The sequence below is a fragment of the Pavona decussata genome, unplaced genomic scaffold, assembly GCF_977016875.1.
Source record: "Pavona decussata unplaced genomic scaffold, jaPavDecu1.1 SCAFFOLD_602, whole genome shotgun sequence".
NCBI classification, from domain to species: domain Eukaryota; kingdom Metazoa; phylum Cnidaria; class Anthozoa; order Scleractinia; family Agariciidae; genus Pavona; species Pavona decussata.
The window spans coordinates 575,903-592,260 of record NW_028145860.1 but is presented as its reverse complement, the minus strand read 5'-3'; the positions used below and the strand labels follow the sequence as shown (position 1 = coordinate 592,260).

General features: G+C 38.7%; 1 protein-coding gene across 4 annotated transcripts in view; it reads left to right on the top strand.

Moving 5' to 3' along the window:
• The window catches only part of LOC146449204 (uncharacterized), a 42,092-nt gene that overhangs the window by 16,944 nt on the left and 8,790 nt on the right, over positions 1-16,358 (top strand). Inside the window, exons 2-10 of one of the 4 annotated variants that reach the window (XM_085101474.1) lie at positions 2,787-2,838; positions 2,918-2,993; positions 3,465-3,606; positions 4,984-5,012; positions 6,025-8,168; positions 10,443-10,646; positions 10,959-11,067; positions 11,647-11,699; positions 13,329-13,502. In XM_085101474.1, the coding sequence (XP_084957600.1) occupies positions 3,599-3,606; positions 4,984-5,012; positions 6,025-8,168; positions 10,443-10,646; positions 10,959-11,067; positions 11,647-11,699; positions 13,329-13,502 (2,721 nt within the window). In that variant the 5' untranslated portion in view covers positions 2,787-2,838; positions 2,918-2,993; positions 3,465-3,598. Of the gene's footprint in view, positions 1-2,628; positions 2,994-3,464; positions 3,607-4,620; positions 4,722-4,983; positions 5,013-6,024; positions 8,169-10,442; positions 10,647-10,958; positions 11,068-11,646; positions 11,700-13,328; positions 13,503-16,358 lie in introns of those variants that run through there. The other 3 variants (XM_085101475.1, XM_085101473.1, XM_085101476.1) reach the window with 3 other exon arrangements.

Below are 16,358 nucleotides of genomic sequence, written 5' to 3'. Positions count from 1 at the left end.
CCCCGGTTTCCTAAGTTCAAGGCAGATCTAGACGTGATAACCACTACACCACAGGCAAACCAACAGTCATTTTTTCCTTGCCCCCCCCCCCCCCCGCCCCCGACCCCCGATTACGCATGGATGGCATTTCAACGCGGAGCCGCAGAAGACTTCCTCACCGCTCCTAACCACACCGCTAACGACATGCAATTAATCCCCATAGGAAAAACTTTACTCTAACTGAGACTCAATCCGTAAGGCCAGGGAAGCCTTTTTAATCTCAAAAGGCAGAACACTTTTTCCACATGGCCTCAATATTGGCGAAGAAATGTACTAGCTTTTTTTCCTTTTATTATTTTTATTTTTTGTTACTATTATTTCATTTGCTTCATATTTTATACTGTCAATCAATTTAGTTTAACGTAGTTCCGCTATTGCGCAAATATTTGTCAGCTATATAAGCGTATGTCCCAATGTAAATTTTCATTGTACCTGAAGAAGGCTGGTTTGGCCAGCCGAAATATAGTAACCTTTAAACCGTAATTCTACGTTGTATCGGTCTCTGCTTCTTGTATCATTTGTTTTGTTAAGCCGATCAGATCAACAATTGATCCAACATATACCAGCATGATTATCGTCCACGGTCGTTGCTTGGACTTGACTCATTTCGAAGTAAGCCCTCTCTCGATCTCCCCTTTAATTTCCCTCCCCATCCCCCGGTGGCCAAAGTCAACGAGTGAGACATTTGATCTACTGTCACGGGTTTAATTGAAGATCGGTAGTGTGACCAATGCGCGCATGGTCACGGTCGTCACGAGTTGAATGGACTTTTTACTTCGTTCCCTGCTCGTGACAAGGTAAAAAAAAAAAAGTTTACCAATCAGACAAAATCGAAAAAAAAAATACAGTGTTCATATGTCAATTACTATCCAAATATTTCAAATCTTACTTTTCAGCAGTAACAGTCCTTACAGACTCAGTTAATTACTGTTTTTTACTGAATGGCTTAGGAAGCAATCTGGTACTGATTTCCAAGGGAATTGAGGACAGTAAAGTTTCAGTCAATTTTCTAAAAATCACACTTAAAAGCAACAAAGAAACAGGATGATCAAATGATACAGAAAAGGGAAGCTTGAAGGAGGTCACGTTGGGAGCACAAGTCTTCGGGGATGGACCGCGCCCAGGCTATCACACCCCTGTCATACCTCACATCCGATTAAACCTCAATCAGCTAATCACTTGCTGAAAGGGCATATTAAGTTCCTCCCCTGCGGAAAAAGGAAACAAAATACGAAAAAGATGTAATATTCATCACGTTACGAGCGTGGGACGAAGAAAGACAATCTGAACTGCTTGCAGGGTTACACTACATGTACAGCAAAGGGTAATTATATTTGGTCCAATATTTCAGAGAGTACCAGTTGTCTCCTTCATGCAGGGCCGAAGTTACAATGAGTTTTTATGCAGTTTTTAATAGTACATTATAAAACTAATGTTCCTGTAGCTGAAAAATCCAGTCTTCCTATTCAGGGAATACAAAGAGGGAAAAATTCGATCTGGAAAAATAAACGGTTCAGTTTGATGGATATCTGGTGGGAAATTGGATTTAATTTTAAAGAAAATCTGCAGTTTTCCTGTAAAATGTCAGATCAAAATTTCGTTACACTGGAAAACTGATTCCTTTCGTTTTTGGATGGGCAATTGACTCAATAAAAATACGAAGTAAGCTTAAGGTCAGCTAGTATTTTCGTAAAGCGAACAACATTGAGTTTGTAAATTCGCATACTCGGGGACCTAGGGGCAGATCAAGGAAAGAGCAAAAACAAGCGAGAAAAAAATCGACGAAGAAAACGTTTCCCAGTCGAATTTTTTCCCCGCACCGTTTCGATAAGATTCGACAATTTCTTAAGATTTCTAAAACTTTATGCGACATAAATTTGTAGCTTAAGATCCGACCAGATCACATTATATTAGTTGAGGCAACGGTAACGAAACAATCCGGGCGTAACTTTTTGAACCACATTCTCCGTTTCTTTAATTTTTTTTATTTTTAAGGATTTATACGAATCGTTTCGCCGGGTGACATGAATTGCTGTTTGAAAATCCCTTCGAAATTTCCGAAAAAGTTATTAATACTTCTTTACTGAGAAATAGATGCCTCTCGATCTTCCGTTTAAAGCCCTGGAAGAGCTGCACAACTCAGTATAGCTATATATGGATAAAGATTTCCATCTCCTTGTGATTACACTTTAGGAGCGCATCCTGAAAACTGAAGCTTCCGGTCCGATTTTCTATTCCGAAAATTAAAAAGTGGATAGATTTTTCAAAAGCTTTTGACATGGAAAACATTACTTGTAAACACTTCTAAAAGCTTTACACTGTTTGTTTTCTCAATGTATTAGGCGTTTAATCTGCTAAAGCTTGTATGTGAAACTCCTAAAGCCTCGAATGTTGTATTTAAAGCATATTTAGGAGGCTAGATCATGAATGTTTTTATGTTGTAACGTATGAAGCGCGGTTTATATGAGGCCGGACTGAATAATAAAAATATTGATCGTGCATACTAAGCGATGACATAGATATCTATAAATTAGTCATAAGTCGAAGTTTTTTTACTTTATGATTAATTAAGCCTCCCCACCTTGCCAAATTTATTTGATGTATAAACGAAAAAGATTTCATTTTGAAGATGATCAAACATAATTTGGTCGATTCCCAATCGCAAGATCACTCTACGATTCAAACGAGATTCCGTGCTTCTGAAAATTGCGATTTAATTTAAGCAAAATTTATTCATGTCATTTTAGCTAAAGACAGCTGAAAGCTGACCGAAGAAGAAAACGATAGACGTGGGTCAAGGTAAACTTTTAATTTATTCTGTTTTCAGTTTTCAGTTAATCCACAAACTGACTGATATTTCACCGCATTGCCTTCGTAGATAAAACGAATGTAATAGAGGGAGGACCTTTCCAAATAAAGGATTTCGAAGCCTTGACCAAGCCTTAGCATTCCAGGTAATTTTAGTATTATTCAATTATTGTATCGCTTGAAAATTTTTATGTGATAAACAGTGGGTAAACGTGATTCGTATTCAGAAGCATTAAATTTATGGAATTTGATTTGTATGTTCTGCTAATAACATTAAATATTCGCTTGGTTATACGTGTATTGGGGATCCAGTAAAGCGAAACAGTTTCTGTTTCGGCAGTTTTCCAAAAGAAATGAACCAATCTTGCATATTAAGAGCAAGCGGGCTGGTATTTTGGTCATAAAAATAGGTAAAATTAACGTGATGGTTGACTGTTGTTTTACAGCTAAGTTTCCAAACGTAAAGGATTGAATATATTATAAACAAAACAACCTCTAGCAAATGTAGCGATTTTGGGCTTCACGTCATTGTAATTGAGTCATGTCTAAATTTAAGTTTAGCGTAGCGTCTTGCGTAGGAACAATCAGTTATAATGAATTTCTCTACTTGGTTTTAGTTATTGCATTTAATACCAAGCATCAAGCAAAGAAACTGGTCCTAGAAGAGACGAAATAAATAGAACGATGTGAGCTTTTCAGCTGGCAAGACGGAAGCCATTCACTAACGCTATACACAGCATTTTCGGAAAGCATGTCAGGGTAGGTGAATCATAATTATTTTAATTCATGTATTTTTCACATCTGTTTTTATTGAGCCATTTCAAGTCTTCATGACTGAGAAATTTAGAAAGCTAATACAGATCTCGTATCATTTTATTATGACTATCATCCTAAAAATTGTATATTTATAAACTGAAATTGTTGCTAATCGATTCTCCGGGCGAACTAACAACATTCTGTTGTGATAAATGTTTTGATGTACACGGAATATTATTTATATTGTAGCGCTAGCATGGTATATTTTGTCAACTGTTTAGTGGTAGAAATTTCATCTTTTTCAGTCGATAGGAGGATTTTGCTTGATGTAAAACCTTTTCCGTGCGTTCACAATAGCGTTACTTCAAAATCACAGTTGGAGTTCTCAGAGCTATACCACCCTTCAGATAAAGCCATTATCGGGCGATTTTTATTCAAATATTCACAGCATGTGAAGACAGCTTAAAACCACGAGTATCGTTCCGAACGTTTCGAAAAAAAAAAAGATCGGTTTGATTTACATTTAAAAGGTTTCTTTCATCTGGCTCAAAGCAACGACAAGCTTCGTCCATGGCTTTAACACGGAACGGTTCTTTTCCTTCTTGAAAATTTTCGTTGGCCAAGTGTTTTACAATTTGCTTCCTCGTGAAAGAAAATGACTTACGCAAAAGCGGTGGAACAAAAGCTTTATTTTTTTGGCCTTAATGGGCTAGCTTGTTTGGCATATGATAATTTTCTAGCTGTTTGTCGCAAGAATAATTTATGACTGTCATGCTCCGTGCATTGTATGCCTGTCAATGCGCTGACACTATTTTTCTTTTTGATTTTACCTTTTCGCTTTCCTTATATTAACCTGAACAACATACGATAATCTTTCTTCCCGATCGGCTTAAAAAACTCGGACGGATTTCAAAAAAATTTCGTGTTCCGTGTATACATGTGAGAGATAGTTGATGATTGGTCAATAGCTTGTTTAGATCTTCGACGCATAACTGTCACACATGTGAATGAATTGCAACGCTGACCAATCAGCGACAAGAACTGTTCCATTCACGAGAGCCAAGCAAATTCGAGGTTTATTTTCGAAATCTTTCCACCGAGTAAAGATGATCGCACAGGTACGATGTAGCGGTAAATCTTAGCTGAGTTAGGTTTAAGTTATCCCCGTTTTCATGCGATGATTTTATGTCTGTTTTAGCTAGATGCAGTCTTGGCGATCGCCCGTTCTCTCGTAAAGTTGTTTTGATCGAATATTGTACAATGCTAATAACACGTAAACTTTTTTGCTGTCTGTCATTTCGCGTATCCAAATCGTAGCATTGTTAGACTTAGCACTTGATTTCCCTGATGAACTAACATTGTCATGTTTTTATTTTACAGGTATTCGGGCGAAATCCTGAACTTTGAAGGTAAATATGGATATTTTTACTACTCGTTCAACTGGACATGCCTGGGCTTATCGTAGGAAATTTTTTGTTCCATTCACGAGCACGTCTATTGTATTAGCGAACCGTAGCGAAACTCACCAACACATCACTCTATGAACGAAACAACAGCTTCACAAGAGGTTAGATCGAAGATTCGATCGATTTTCATCGCAAATTCGCCCCCGATGAGAAATTGTTTCAAAGCTGCTTCTTCAAGAACTCTGTCAGCTGGTTCCATAATTTTTTTTGTAACATACACCGCGACAGCCGTATGTCTTGTGTTGAAGATTGTGTCTGTGTTTCACGTTCATTTTGGTTTTAAATTCATCGAAATTTGTCGAGGACCTAATTCTTAGCGACAGTACTTTTAAATTTGCCCTGAAATCATCGAATCGACAGCTTTCAGTTTCGAAACTCCATTCGTTTTACATCTGCAAGCGGTCCTATTTGTGATTTCGAATATTCATGTTTTATGCAATATTCAGATGTATCCGGTGACGACCTTGTTTTGCTAGATGTAGTAGCTTTGCTGTAGATTTTTCTTGTCCACAGATCGTTTGGCATTGGAGCGAATTTGCCTGTTCCTCTTGCGAAACTTCACCGAAATCGGTTTTTGCATCTGCGAGCGAAAGCCGTACGTTCTTTATTTCTTACAATTATTTTCAACTGGTGTAGTATGAATAGTGATGATATCGTGTTGTGTTTGACGGTTTAGTTTCTTGAATTTATTATAACTATAGCCACATTTCTAAGTATTGACAAAATAGATATATTCTGTTTTAGATTTTGAGCTTATAATTTGTGGTAGATGTTGCTGTTGACACGAATTAATTTTTATCCCGGAAAATAATTTGACGATCAGTGGCAACTTCGGAACAACAAATGTATATTCATGGAATAAATGGGCTTTCCTGTATACCAAAGCCATTTTATATGCGTGTCTTGTCATCCACTTTTCCGATTTTTAACATTGGAAAATGTTTTTTTCCTTCAGAAAATATGAACCGAAAAGGAAAGGTACGACGTGGAATCCCAGCACGAAAATCGAATGAACATGGATTTGTCATGGAGGATAAAGAGATGGCTCAATGTGGTAATGAAGACGTCTTGAAGGTAAATAATCAATTGTCGAGAGCTACAGCAAAAAGAAATCTGTCGAAAGAAATCGAAGATGAATCAGATCGGGTAAATTTCAATTCGAAAGAAGAAAGATGGAACTCGAACGGAAACTTCATCAGTGATGCTTTTGTTCCTCCGAAATGTGCAACGCCAGCTGTTTCCAGCGAACAAAGTTCAGAGTTCATTAAAGCAAAATCACCGCAGAAGAGAAAGAAAAGCGTTGATGAGGGCCATTCTGCGAAAAAAATCGCAAGCGGATGTGATGTTTTAAACGCAAATAGTTTGTTCAGCAGTGATAGCTTCTCAACGAAGAGGGACAATTCGTCCGTTGCTAGGCACCTTGCTTTTCTAGAAGGGACCAACAATAAAACAGATAGCTTTCTTGAGGATGAGAACACCGATAGTGCAATATCCGATGAGGAAATTGAAGGTGCGAGTTCATATGGTAAAGCAAACAGGAGGACTCAAAAAAGACCCGCAAGTGTGAGCCGAGTAGAAAACATAGTCTCTCGTACACCCACCCCGACACAACAAAAATACAAGAAGGGAGACATTGTTCAGATGGAAAATGGAGTACGCAAAAAATTTAATGGTAAACAATGGAGACGGTTATGCTCTAGGGAAGGATGTAACAAGGAGTCACAACGGCGTGGATATTGCTCTCGGCACCTGTCGTTGAAGGGCAAGTCGCTAACAAAAGGTGTCGGTATCCCGGGCCAGAAAAAAGGCAAATTGCATGGTAAGGAACTCACTTGGGAATCTGGGAATGAAAGTGAAGGAAGTGTAGAAGGAGAAGTTTCAAGCAAGGTAACAGGTAACCATAACGACCTGAATGATAAAGAAGCTGAAGCTGCCTTCTCACTCGTCAGTCTGAGTAATTCAAGATGTGCTACACCATTTTCTAACCCTGCTACACCTTTACCCATTTCACCTGGGCAGTGTCCTTCTCCATCACCATACAGTTGTTATGCTAATCGCAGTACAACCCCAGGCCAACATTGTTCCCTTACGCCAGTTAGAACATGGGCGGCAGCAACTCCACGCTCCGGGAGATCATCGAGTGCAGAGCTCCTCTCGCCTTTCTTCCCAAATGGAATGTCACTATCAAACGCAGTCAGCCCAGATTCTGGTATTCTCTGCCGTGATGAGTCAGGAAGTCGTGCCAGTAATGCATCTTCTTTGATGTCACCGTTGCCTTTGCTATCACCCATCACGCCAACAAAAAGAACTTTCTCTCCCATCTCGCCCCCTGCTGGCTCGTGCCGTTCATTTTCTCCCATACCTTGCACCCCACCTGCCATTTCAGCAAAGCCGACATTTGGCGCTGTTTCACTACCTGCACCATCTGCCATCACGCCCCCAAGAGACAAAGCGGGAAGAGTAATGTACTCTCCGATACCCGCCCAACCTCTGCCGCTAACTTCAAACAGTACGTTTGTGCCCTTTTCTCAAGATGCTAACAAGAAAGGCCAGGATCATGAGAAATCCGCTGATGGCGGCGATGATCGTGATAAACAGCCAACCTTCAGTTCAGAAGCTACCAAGGGTAATGCTGAATCGAAAGAGCAGGATAGCCTACAGCAGGCAAAGGGTCAGAATTTGTGTGCAAAAAGTAAAGGCGGAGGGCAAGATGCCAATGCAACAGAATTGATCCCAGTTGTGCAACTTCCTCCAGTGCAGGTCAACACTGTCCAGATATGCGTGTACCCATGGCAGTGTTTGGTACCACAGCTGATCACTGTTCCAGCAAATGATTTAACTCAGCGAGACTCTTTTGTTGTTGGACCCACATCACACGACAGACAAAAAAATGTCGCTAACCAACCAAATGATGTGGGAACTGCTGAAAGTGTTGGTGATATGCCAGTTGCCACAGTTGAAGGTGTTAATAGTGGTTCTGAAGAAAAGAAAAATGAGGTTTCCAGAGCGCCAACTGTGACAGGACCAAACACAAGGAAAAGAAGTCGGTCTGCCTCTGTTAGTAGTCAAGATGATGGAAAACCCGCTCCCAAAGTACAGGTAAGAAATCTGGTTTTCTAACCTTTAGTTGTAATAAATGAATTCTAAGCATCCTGGTATTAAGGAGTTTTTTTGAGCTCTGATTGGAGTGGAGTCTAGCCTGGTTTACATGCTATGATTTGTCGGCACGATTTAGTTTTTTTTTGTTGGGCCAACAGCATCGAACATCCGATTTCAATTATTTTAAATTTTGATTGATGTGCTGGTTTCCTCGAGAGTGTCAGCGTGACAAATTGGGCCGGGAACACAGTGTGTAAATTGGCTTTTTGATTTTGTTCTTCAAGCTATAGTTGAAAGTTCTAAGAAAATTAGTATTTATAGGTAAGTGCTGACTAAAGTTATTCAAAACCTTTGCAGGAGTTCCTCAGAGAAAAATTTGTATGCTTCTGTTTTTACAGAAATCCTAAAAAACTATACCTTATTATAGGAAATTAATGTTCCATTAAACTAACACGAATTGTAAAAATTCACTTTAATTTAAGTCACATTAATTTTTGTGAGCATTCATTTCTGCGCTGTGAGTTACATGTAAGTGTAAAGTTCATTTCCGCGACCTTAATTTCCTTCATTTTAATCCCAAATTCTGGATCCAATTAATATATCCAGACATTCTTCACACCTAGAAAACAATAGCTTTTCTTTTTCCGCATACTTTATTTGAATCTTTCACAAATTTTGCTAGGCAAATCGTTTCCAATATTTATGGTTCATGCTTGCTCTCAGAGGAAGAAATCTCAACATCTCACATCTGCCCCTTGGATTTCACCCAAAATAGATTTTGAATCATTAACATAATCTTTCTCCATAGAAAATAAGACCTCCTCTGTTTTCTTTTTTAAAATTCAAGATTTCTTGAATTGCTCCATCCAACAACAATGGCCATTGGTAAATTTCAAAGCCTTCTTGAATTTGTGGGGATATTTTTGGCTTCACTGAAATAACTTCCTCGGTAAATCTGGCACCTTGTGTTAATCACATTAATTTCCCTCAGTTTGAAATTTATTACACCTTTCTTCAAATTAATTTCCTTTATTGGGAAGTAATTTTTCCTTCAATTCGCATTAATTAAAGTCACATTAATTTCACAAGCGTTAATTTCTTATAATAACGTATATCATTGTAAAGATTATAAACTGTACAATTTGAAAATACTACTACTTTAAAACTCTTTTCCTTTGGTAAGTATTCTAAGCACAAGCTCGGAAACGTAAAACTGACATTGTGTGCTTTAACTGAACTACCAGCCCTCACATTAATGCAAATCACTCAGGAGATAATGGGCTGACAAATTGTGTCAGGCTTTTTTGATATTCCCATTGGTTCCTGAGAAAATCAATTGTCAAGTTTGACAATGGAATATTTTTTAATGAGTTTCACATGCTGGGGCACTGCAAGAAAGCTATTTTGAATTTCGCACAAGCCTGCCACAATGTGTGACGAAAGTTTTGGTCAAATTTCTTTAAAATCTGGTAAATCTAGATACCCTATTAATTCATTTGAATTGAGAGAACACTTGCAAAAACAAAACCTGAATTTTTGGTCTCCAAAGATTTGCACAGTTTTTGCACCCCATCACAGTAGTTGTCAACGAGGTTACACTGCCGACCAGTGGAAGACAACATTGGAAATCCCGACAGAGACTTGTGACAAAAGAATCTATTAAACTTCACGGAAAGGAGTAATGGTCATGTTCTCCCTGTTTTACTGTGCGCATGTATTATAGTCTGCAATGGGAAAAACTAAAGGAAACCAGTGTGTTGTGTTTTGCCCCTCTCAATTCTTCTCCCATCTGTGAAGTTGAAGGTTGTTCGAACCAGGAGCCCTGTTTGCTCTCTATGTACACAAGTTTTCTCTTTCTCGTCACTGACAATATTTGTTTTCCCCCCCCTTCTTTTGGGGTAGTGGCTTAGCTCTGGTTAAGGTTTATATGTCCAAACCTTTCCTAATTTCTTGTCACACCTTTTGCAAAAATTTTAGCTAAGTTACATAATGTTCTTTGAATGTGCATAGTGAACACACAGGCACCTTTCATAAATTTGTCTTGTTTAGACTCCAGGCTTCAAATCGTTACCTTGTTCATAGTAATTGGATGCCAGTACCCGGTTCCTGGCGTCTAATAAAAACCTGTGAATAAATTAAATCAATACAATTATTGATACATGAATATACCTACTCACTTTAATAATTAAGTCAGAGTAATTATTTGATGAGGTCAAGTCTGATTCACATCAAGGAATGCGTCAACTTAAATTTCCAGTTTTTGTCTCATTGAAGGCATCCTGTTACCAGGCCAGGCAAGAGATGGAACACATCCGCCGTCCAATGAATGCCTTCATGATCTTTAGTAAGCGTCACAGAGCCCTTGTTCATCAAAAACATCCCCATCAAGACAACAGGACAGTAAGCAAGATACTGGGCGAATGGTGGTACAACTTAGGGCCAAAAGACAAACAGAAATATCAAGACCTCGCAGCTCAGGTATGGACTCCAGTAGCCATGTTGTTCATTAATGTACAGTTCTGTTTCAAGGATTTTTGAAACATGCCGATTACTGTGGTACTCAAGTCTCGGTACTTCTAGTGAAATTTCAGACAGTTACAAGTTTTCTTTCACCAGATGAAATTTGTCTGTAGCTAGCCAGCTCTTGCATTCCTGCTATTAATGTGCTTGCCTCCCAGCTTTCTTTCCCAAAATGCAAGCTTCCTTGTCCCCAGTGTGTAACTTTTTTATGGCAGGTTTTAATGGTATTCTTACTTACTAATATATTTACTGCTATTTTTTTCATTCTAGGTCAAAGAAGCCCACTTCAGAGCGTATCCACACTGGAAGTGGTGCACAAAAGACAGAAAAAAATCTCCAAGGAAAGGATCTGACAGAGCTGAGTCTGCAGATTCCATTGGTAGGTCACTTATCAATTTGCATCTGCAGGCTGTTGTGAAAAAAAAAGTTTCCAAAATTATTGCTTTCAAAATTCATCATAGTTTGAAAAAACTCCTCCTTGTTTTGGGAATTTCCTTTCCATAAATAATGTAGAAACATCCAGCAGATAATATCACATTGAAAATCCAGCACCTGTAAGGAAATCATTCTTGGTTTGAACATAAATTCTTTCGTCCAAAACAAGGCTGACTTCTAAGTTCTGCCATGTTTGGTTTCCATTTTTCCCATGGCCATCTCACTCCCATGCCATATTTATGTTTGAAAGGAAGTTCACCCAAGTCACAAACATAGTTTGGTATTCAAGGTATTGATTACCAGTAATCCTTAGCACCCCACAGCAACTTTTACCATTTAAATTCCATTTACTGTTTGAACAATGTGTAAACTATGGCCCAGTCTCTTTATGAACTTTGTAACGGACAATTACACAGCAATGTTAAAATATTAGTAGTCACACTGACCACATAATAATTATGTATATTAATTATTTTATTATATTACATTAATAATTTTGTGTCTTTTCCTTTTTTGCCTTCAGGAGATGGCACCGAGTTTCACGGTGATGTTGCAGTTGGCGGTGATGAGCAAGAAGTAAGCAGATAAAGGTTTCTGTTTAGCTCTGTGCACTTTCCTACCGTGCTTGCCAGTAACACATACAATGTATATTAGCTCCAAAGGTTAAGATTCGAATAACAGTAAGTTATAGTTTTTCAAAAATTGAGATGATCAATTCTTATATTCTCATGACCTACTTGTTTGATCAGGTAGGGATTTAGTAAGGAGAAATTAGCTGCTGATTTGGCCAAAATGATCCGTACGGAGGCCTTGGTGCAGCAGATGTAGACATGGTTATATCCCCCCCCCCCCCCACTCCCCCCTTACAAAGTTGATGAACAAAGACGAATCTATGCATGTGATATCCATGTGTTAATGCTCAACATTGAATAGGGGGCGGGGGGGGGGGGGGATTACATCAATCAGCGACATACAGCAAAGATGTTGATTCTGTTGAGGTAAAGTTTAGTGTAAAAACTTTCCAAAAAGAGCCAAGTGTCCCTAACTCATATGGCCAGGATTGTAAGTGTCCAGTGACACAGTTAAATATACTAAATAGATATGAAGTGATTATTGAATTAAGGGTATACGTAGTATCTAGAAAATATGCATTTTGATAACAGATGTGGTGTCAAAGTGTTAGCAAGAAGGGTGTTGTAAGACATCCTTTAGACACTCACTTGTTACTTTAAAGTGCTACTATGACGAAATTCGCGTCTTTCAAATCTAAGCCATTTTAAAACATAAACAAGTAGTTTGTACGATAAGAATGCTGTTTACTATTTTTAAATATCTCTTTTTGTTCCAGAGATATTCAAGTTTTTAAAATATGCAAATTAGCCAAGTGATGACGTCCTAATATCAACCGAATTTTAATCAAATATTATGAAAAAAGATATCTCAGCCAATTTGTATCAGAAATGTTTGATTCTTGGCAGTGACATTGTTCTAGGTGCGCTCCACAATATGAGCTTATCAATTTTGTTACCATAGCAACATACTGGGTTCCAGTCCTCCCTGATACTTAAGGCTTTGCTGGCCACCGTTGGCGTTCTGTTTTGATATTTGCCAATGGTGCCCCATCTGCATGATCCAGCAAGCGTATAAATATGTTAGGTCAAGTTCGTAGCCTTGTTAAATGTTTTTCAAGCTGAAAATCACTAAAATATTGAAAGGGGACTGGAAAAGAGTGAGTTGCCATGGGAACCGAATTTTTTATAGCTGTAGGTGTATTGCCTTCAGAACTATTAGCCTGCCAGGTTTCAATGGTCTCTGCTGTAAATTGACCGAGATAGCTCTATTTATATGCTTGATGTTATATTGAGTTAATAGTATGACGTCATCAGTCCTCTCATTTACATATTTTACACATATTTCAAAGTTAAATATCTCCGGAACCAATGCAGATATTAAGAAACGGTAAATGGCGTTTTTAATCTTTCCTAGAATTCTATGTGATAAAACTTAAAATTCAAGAGGTGAAAATTTGATCACAGTAGCACTTTAAAATAATCAATCAGTTAAAACTCAACTGATTTAAATTTAATTGGAAGTAGGCCCCCCTGCATGTTCATTTTTTTCAAATTTGTGACTATAGATGTAAGCTAATCAATCAATGTCAATGTCAATCAAGCTAAGCCTGCTTTGTGGGTGTCCTTTTTGCAGAGTGTGTTTGATAATGACTGTGAAGACACCACAGAGGCTAGACCAAGGCTTAGAAGCAAGCGCTCACAGAGCACTCCAGCTCACCAGGATGAATCCTGTTTAAAGGATGTCCATCGGCCTTTTACACCACAGCCTCCACCACCAACTCAGCACTCACTCTTTGAACTTGCGCAGGTGAGTGAGATTTTATACATACCACTTACTAACTGAGTTCGAGGTCCGTACTGTAAGTTACGGACTGAGTTTTTCCCCATTGATTTATGGCCCAAGTGTGAAGCGTGTGGACCATAAATCAATGAGGGAAAATGAGGATCTGTAACTTACAGAACAGACTGAGAAAACAAGGTTGATATTAATTATATATCTCTGAGGTTAATCGGGCATGCAGGAAAGGAAACTAGTTGAAGTTTAGTGGGCCATGCAGTCAAACACGGCCTGCAAAATTGACCAATCATACCGTGCGCACTAACTGAGAGATATAATAATTGAAGGGCTGGGAGCATAACCGCCTTATGTCGAATTTCAGCCCGTTTTTCGATGTAGCTCGGATTTGTGCAAACTTTTGCATGTCAACTGCAATGGGATTGAAAACCATTGTCCAGCATTTTTTCACGCCGCTTTGTGTTTCGTATTAATGCTATTGAGAAATTTTACCATCTTGTAAAGATATATCGGTAACATTATAGACACTGGATGACCAAAAGGACAATGCACTGAGGATTAAATACTTGTATTCAATATACACTCGTTGTCTTTGAAACACGGCACACGAAAGCGGTGTTGTTCGCGGGAGGAACGAAAGGAATGCTGTCACGCTTTTATTTGATTCTGTTACAAACTACTACGTACGTGACAGGAATGTCCGAAATGTAAACAGTTACATCCTCCAAGAGAAAATGTGTCCATTTCCTGGCGTAAAATCCAGCTTTGTCCCGTTTGTCGACATATCACTCTTCATAACGCAAAATACTAGCATTCTACACGATTAACAGGAAGACATGTAGCCATTTCAACGATTAACAACGATTAACAACGATTAACGGCAGTTCTATTAAAAGGTAAAGACTATCTATTCTTTTTTACGGGCAGTCGGTGTTAACCGTTGAAAATCTATGTTAATCGTACTTTTATTGAATCATTGCCTTGAAATTGTCAAGTTAATCGTTACATACCGAATTTCAAGCCTGGCAAACCACAACTAAGGCTTGCAAAACACCTTGCACATGGCGGGATTTGTCTCTGATGCTCCCGCGGGATTTGATAATCGAATTGAAAAATTCATCACGGCACAGTCATCACTACCAAGGAAGGATTCTTTGGACAACATTTCCGCCAGTTCCTGTGAACTGCATTCCTCAATTTCATAACCTTTCAAGAGATCCATAGATGTCGGTGCGTTTACAAACTTCACCAAACAAAAGCGAAACCAACTAGCCAGTACGATACGCAAGTTGTTTATCCCGACTGCCTTCATCTATTTTGGGCTTGTTACAACCCGCAAAAGCAAACCATGATATCATCTCAAACGTTACTTATAGAAACAACAACTGGTGCGACTAAACACGGCTCGTGGACAGTGGAAACTTTTAGCCTACCGATAATTTGGAAAACGAGTCTGACGTGGACAAAACCTATAAAAAATTTGCTTTCCAAGCGCGTTCACTTGTAGACAAGCAAACTACCAAATACCCCTCCCCCTCCCCCTCCCCCTGACTCAATGTTGTCTTTTGGGTCACGAACAGTTTCCTGGCAAGCATCACTTTCCACATCAACATTGCATAAGGGGGAGGGGGGAAGGGAGAAGTAACAGTTGTAGAATTATGAAGGGAGAAACAGTAAGTGAGTGGTTTTTTGGCTGTCTGTGTTCGGTTCTCATTGCATAGGGGGAGGGGGTGGGAGGGAGAAGTAAGCAAGTGGTTTTTGTTCTGTTCGTGTTTGGTTTTCTCAAGGAGTTTTGTCCACGATTGTAAAACCGCGAAATGTTTTCCAAGCCAGGGAGAGCCAAAATTCGGACAAATCCGTGCGAAATCGAAAGCCGCGCTAAAATTCGACATAAGGCGGTTATGCCCTCGGACCTTCAATTATTATTTAATACTTAATATTGACAGATTCACAATAATAATAATAATAATAATAATAATAATAATAATAATAATAATAATAATAATAATAATAACTCTTTAATGTGGCACAGACTAGAGATTACAGTGAGATGTCGAAGCCAGGGGCTTATATGGCACAGGTGGTCAGGTGCAGAAAACAAGTCGATATTACAATATGTACTGCTACATTACAAAATAAATACAATTACAGATACTTCATAACGAAAGCCAGTTTAGTTAAAACCCTAAATAAGTGCAATTCCAAACTTAAGATAGAAGCAGTTAGCAAGATACTACATAACAAATAAAAGCCATTCAATTAAGTTTACCCTGGAATAAATACAGTTACACCCAACACTTGGGCAGGTGACACAAACTCCCCAACTAGGTTACACAGCTGACCCACCCCTTGAACATTAAAACACACCCCAACCCCACCCCTCAACTGTCCATTGCAGGGTCCCCCTCCCCCACCCCTAAAAGATCAGCAGTACCCAGTTTTTCACCTGAGTAGCGAAACAGTGCTCTTGATAGTCTAATTTGGTATTGACAAGATCTTTGTGCCTTCACAAACTGGTGCTAAAATTACATATACATATATACATATACAAGCGGAAGTGCAAAAGTTACTTAAAGGGGAAGTATCATCGGGTTTTTGACCTCTTTTGTCAAAAATGGTGAGATAAGACCTTCACTAAATGCTACAAAATAATTCTAGAACAACGAGAGGAGAGAAATCAACTCAATTCTTGACAGGAACAACTCGTACTCTGTTCTAGCGCATTTTGGAAACAAAAATATGAAAACAAGTTGAATAACATTAACCTAACATTTTCCAAGTTTCAATCCATTCCAACCTACTCTGTCTCTGGCCACGGGCACTAATCGACAGTTTTATTACACTGGGGTGATAATTTATAGCAAAACT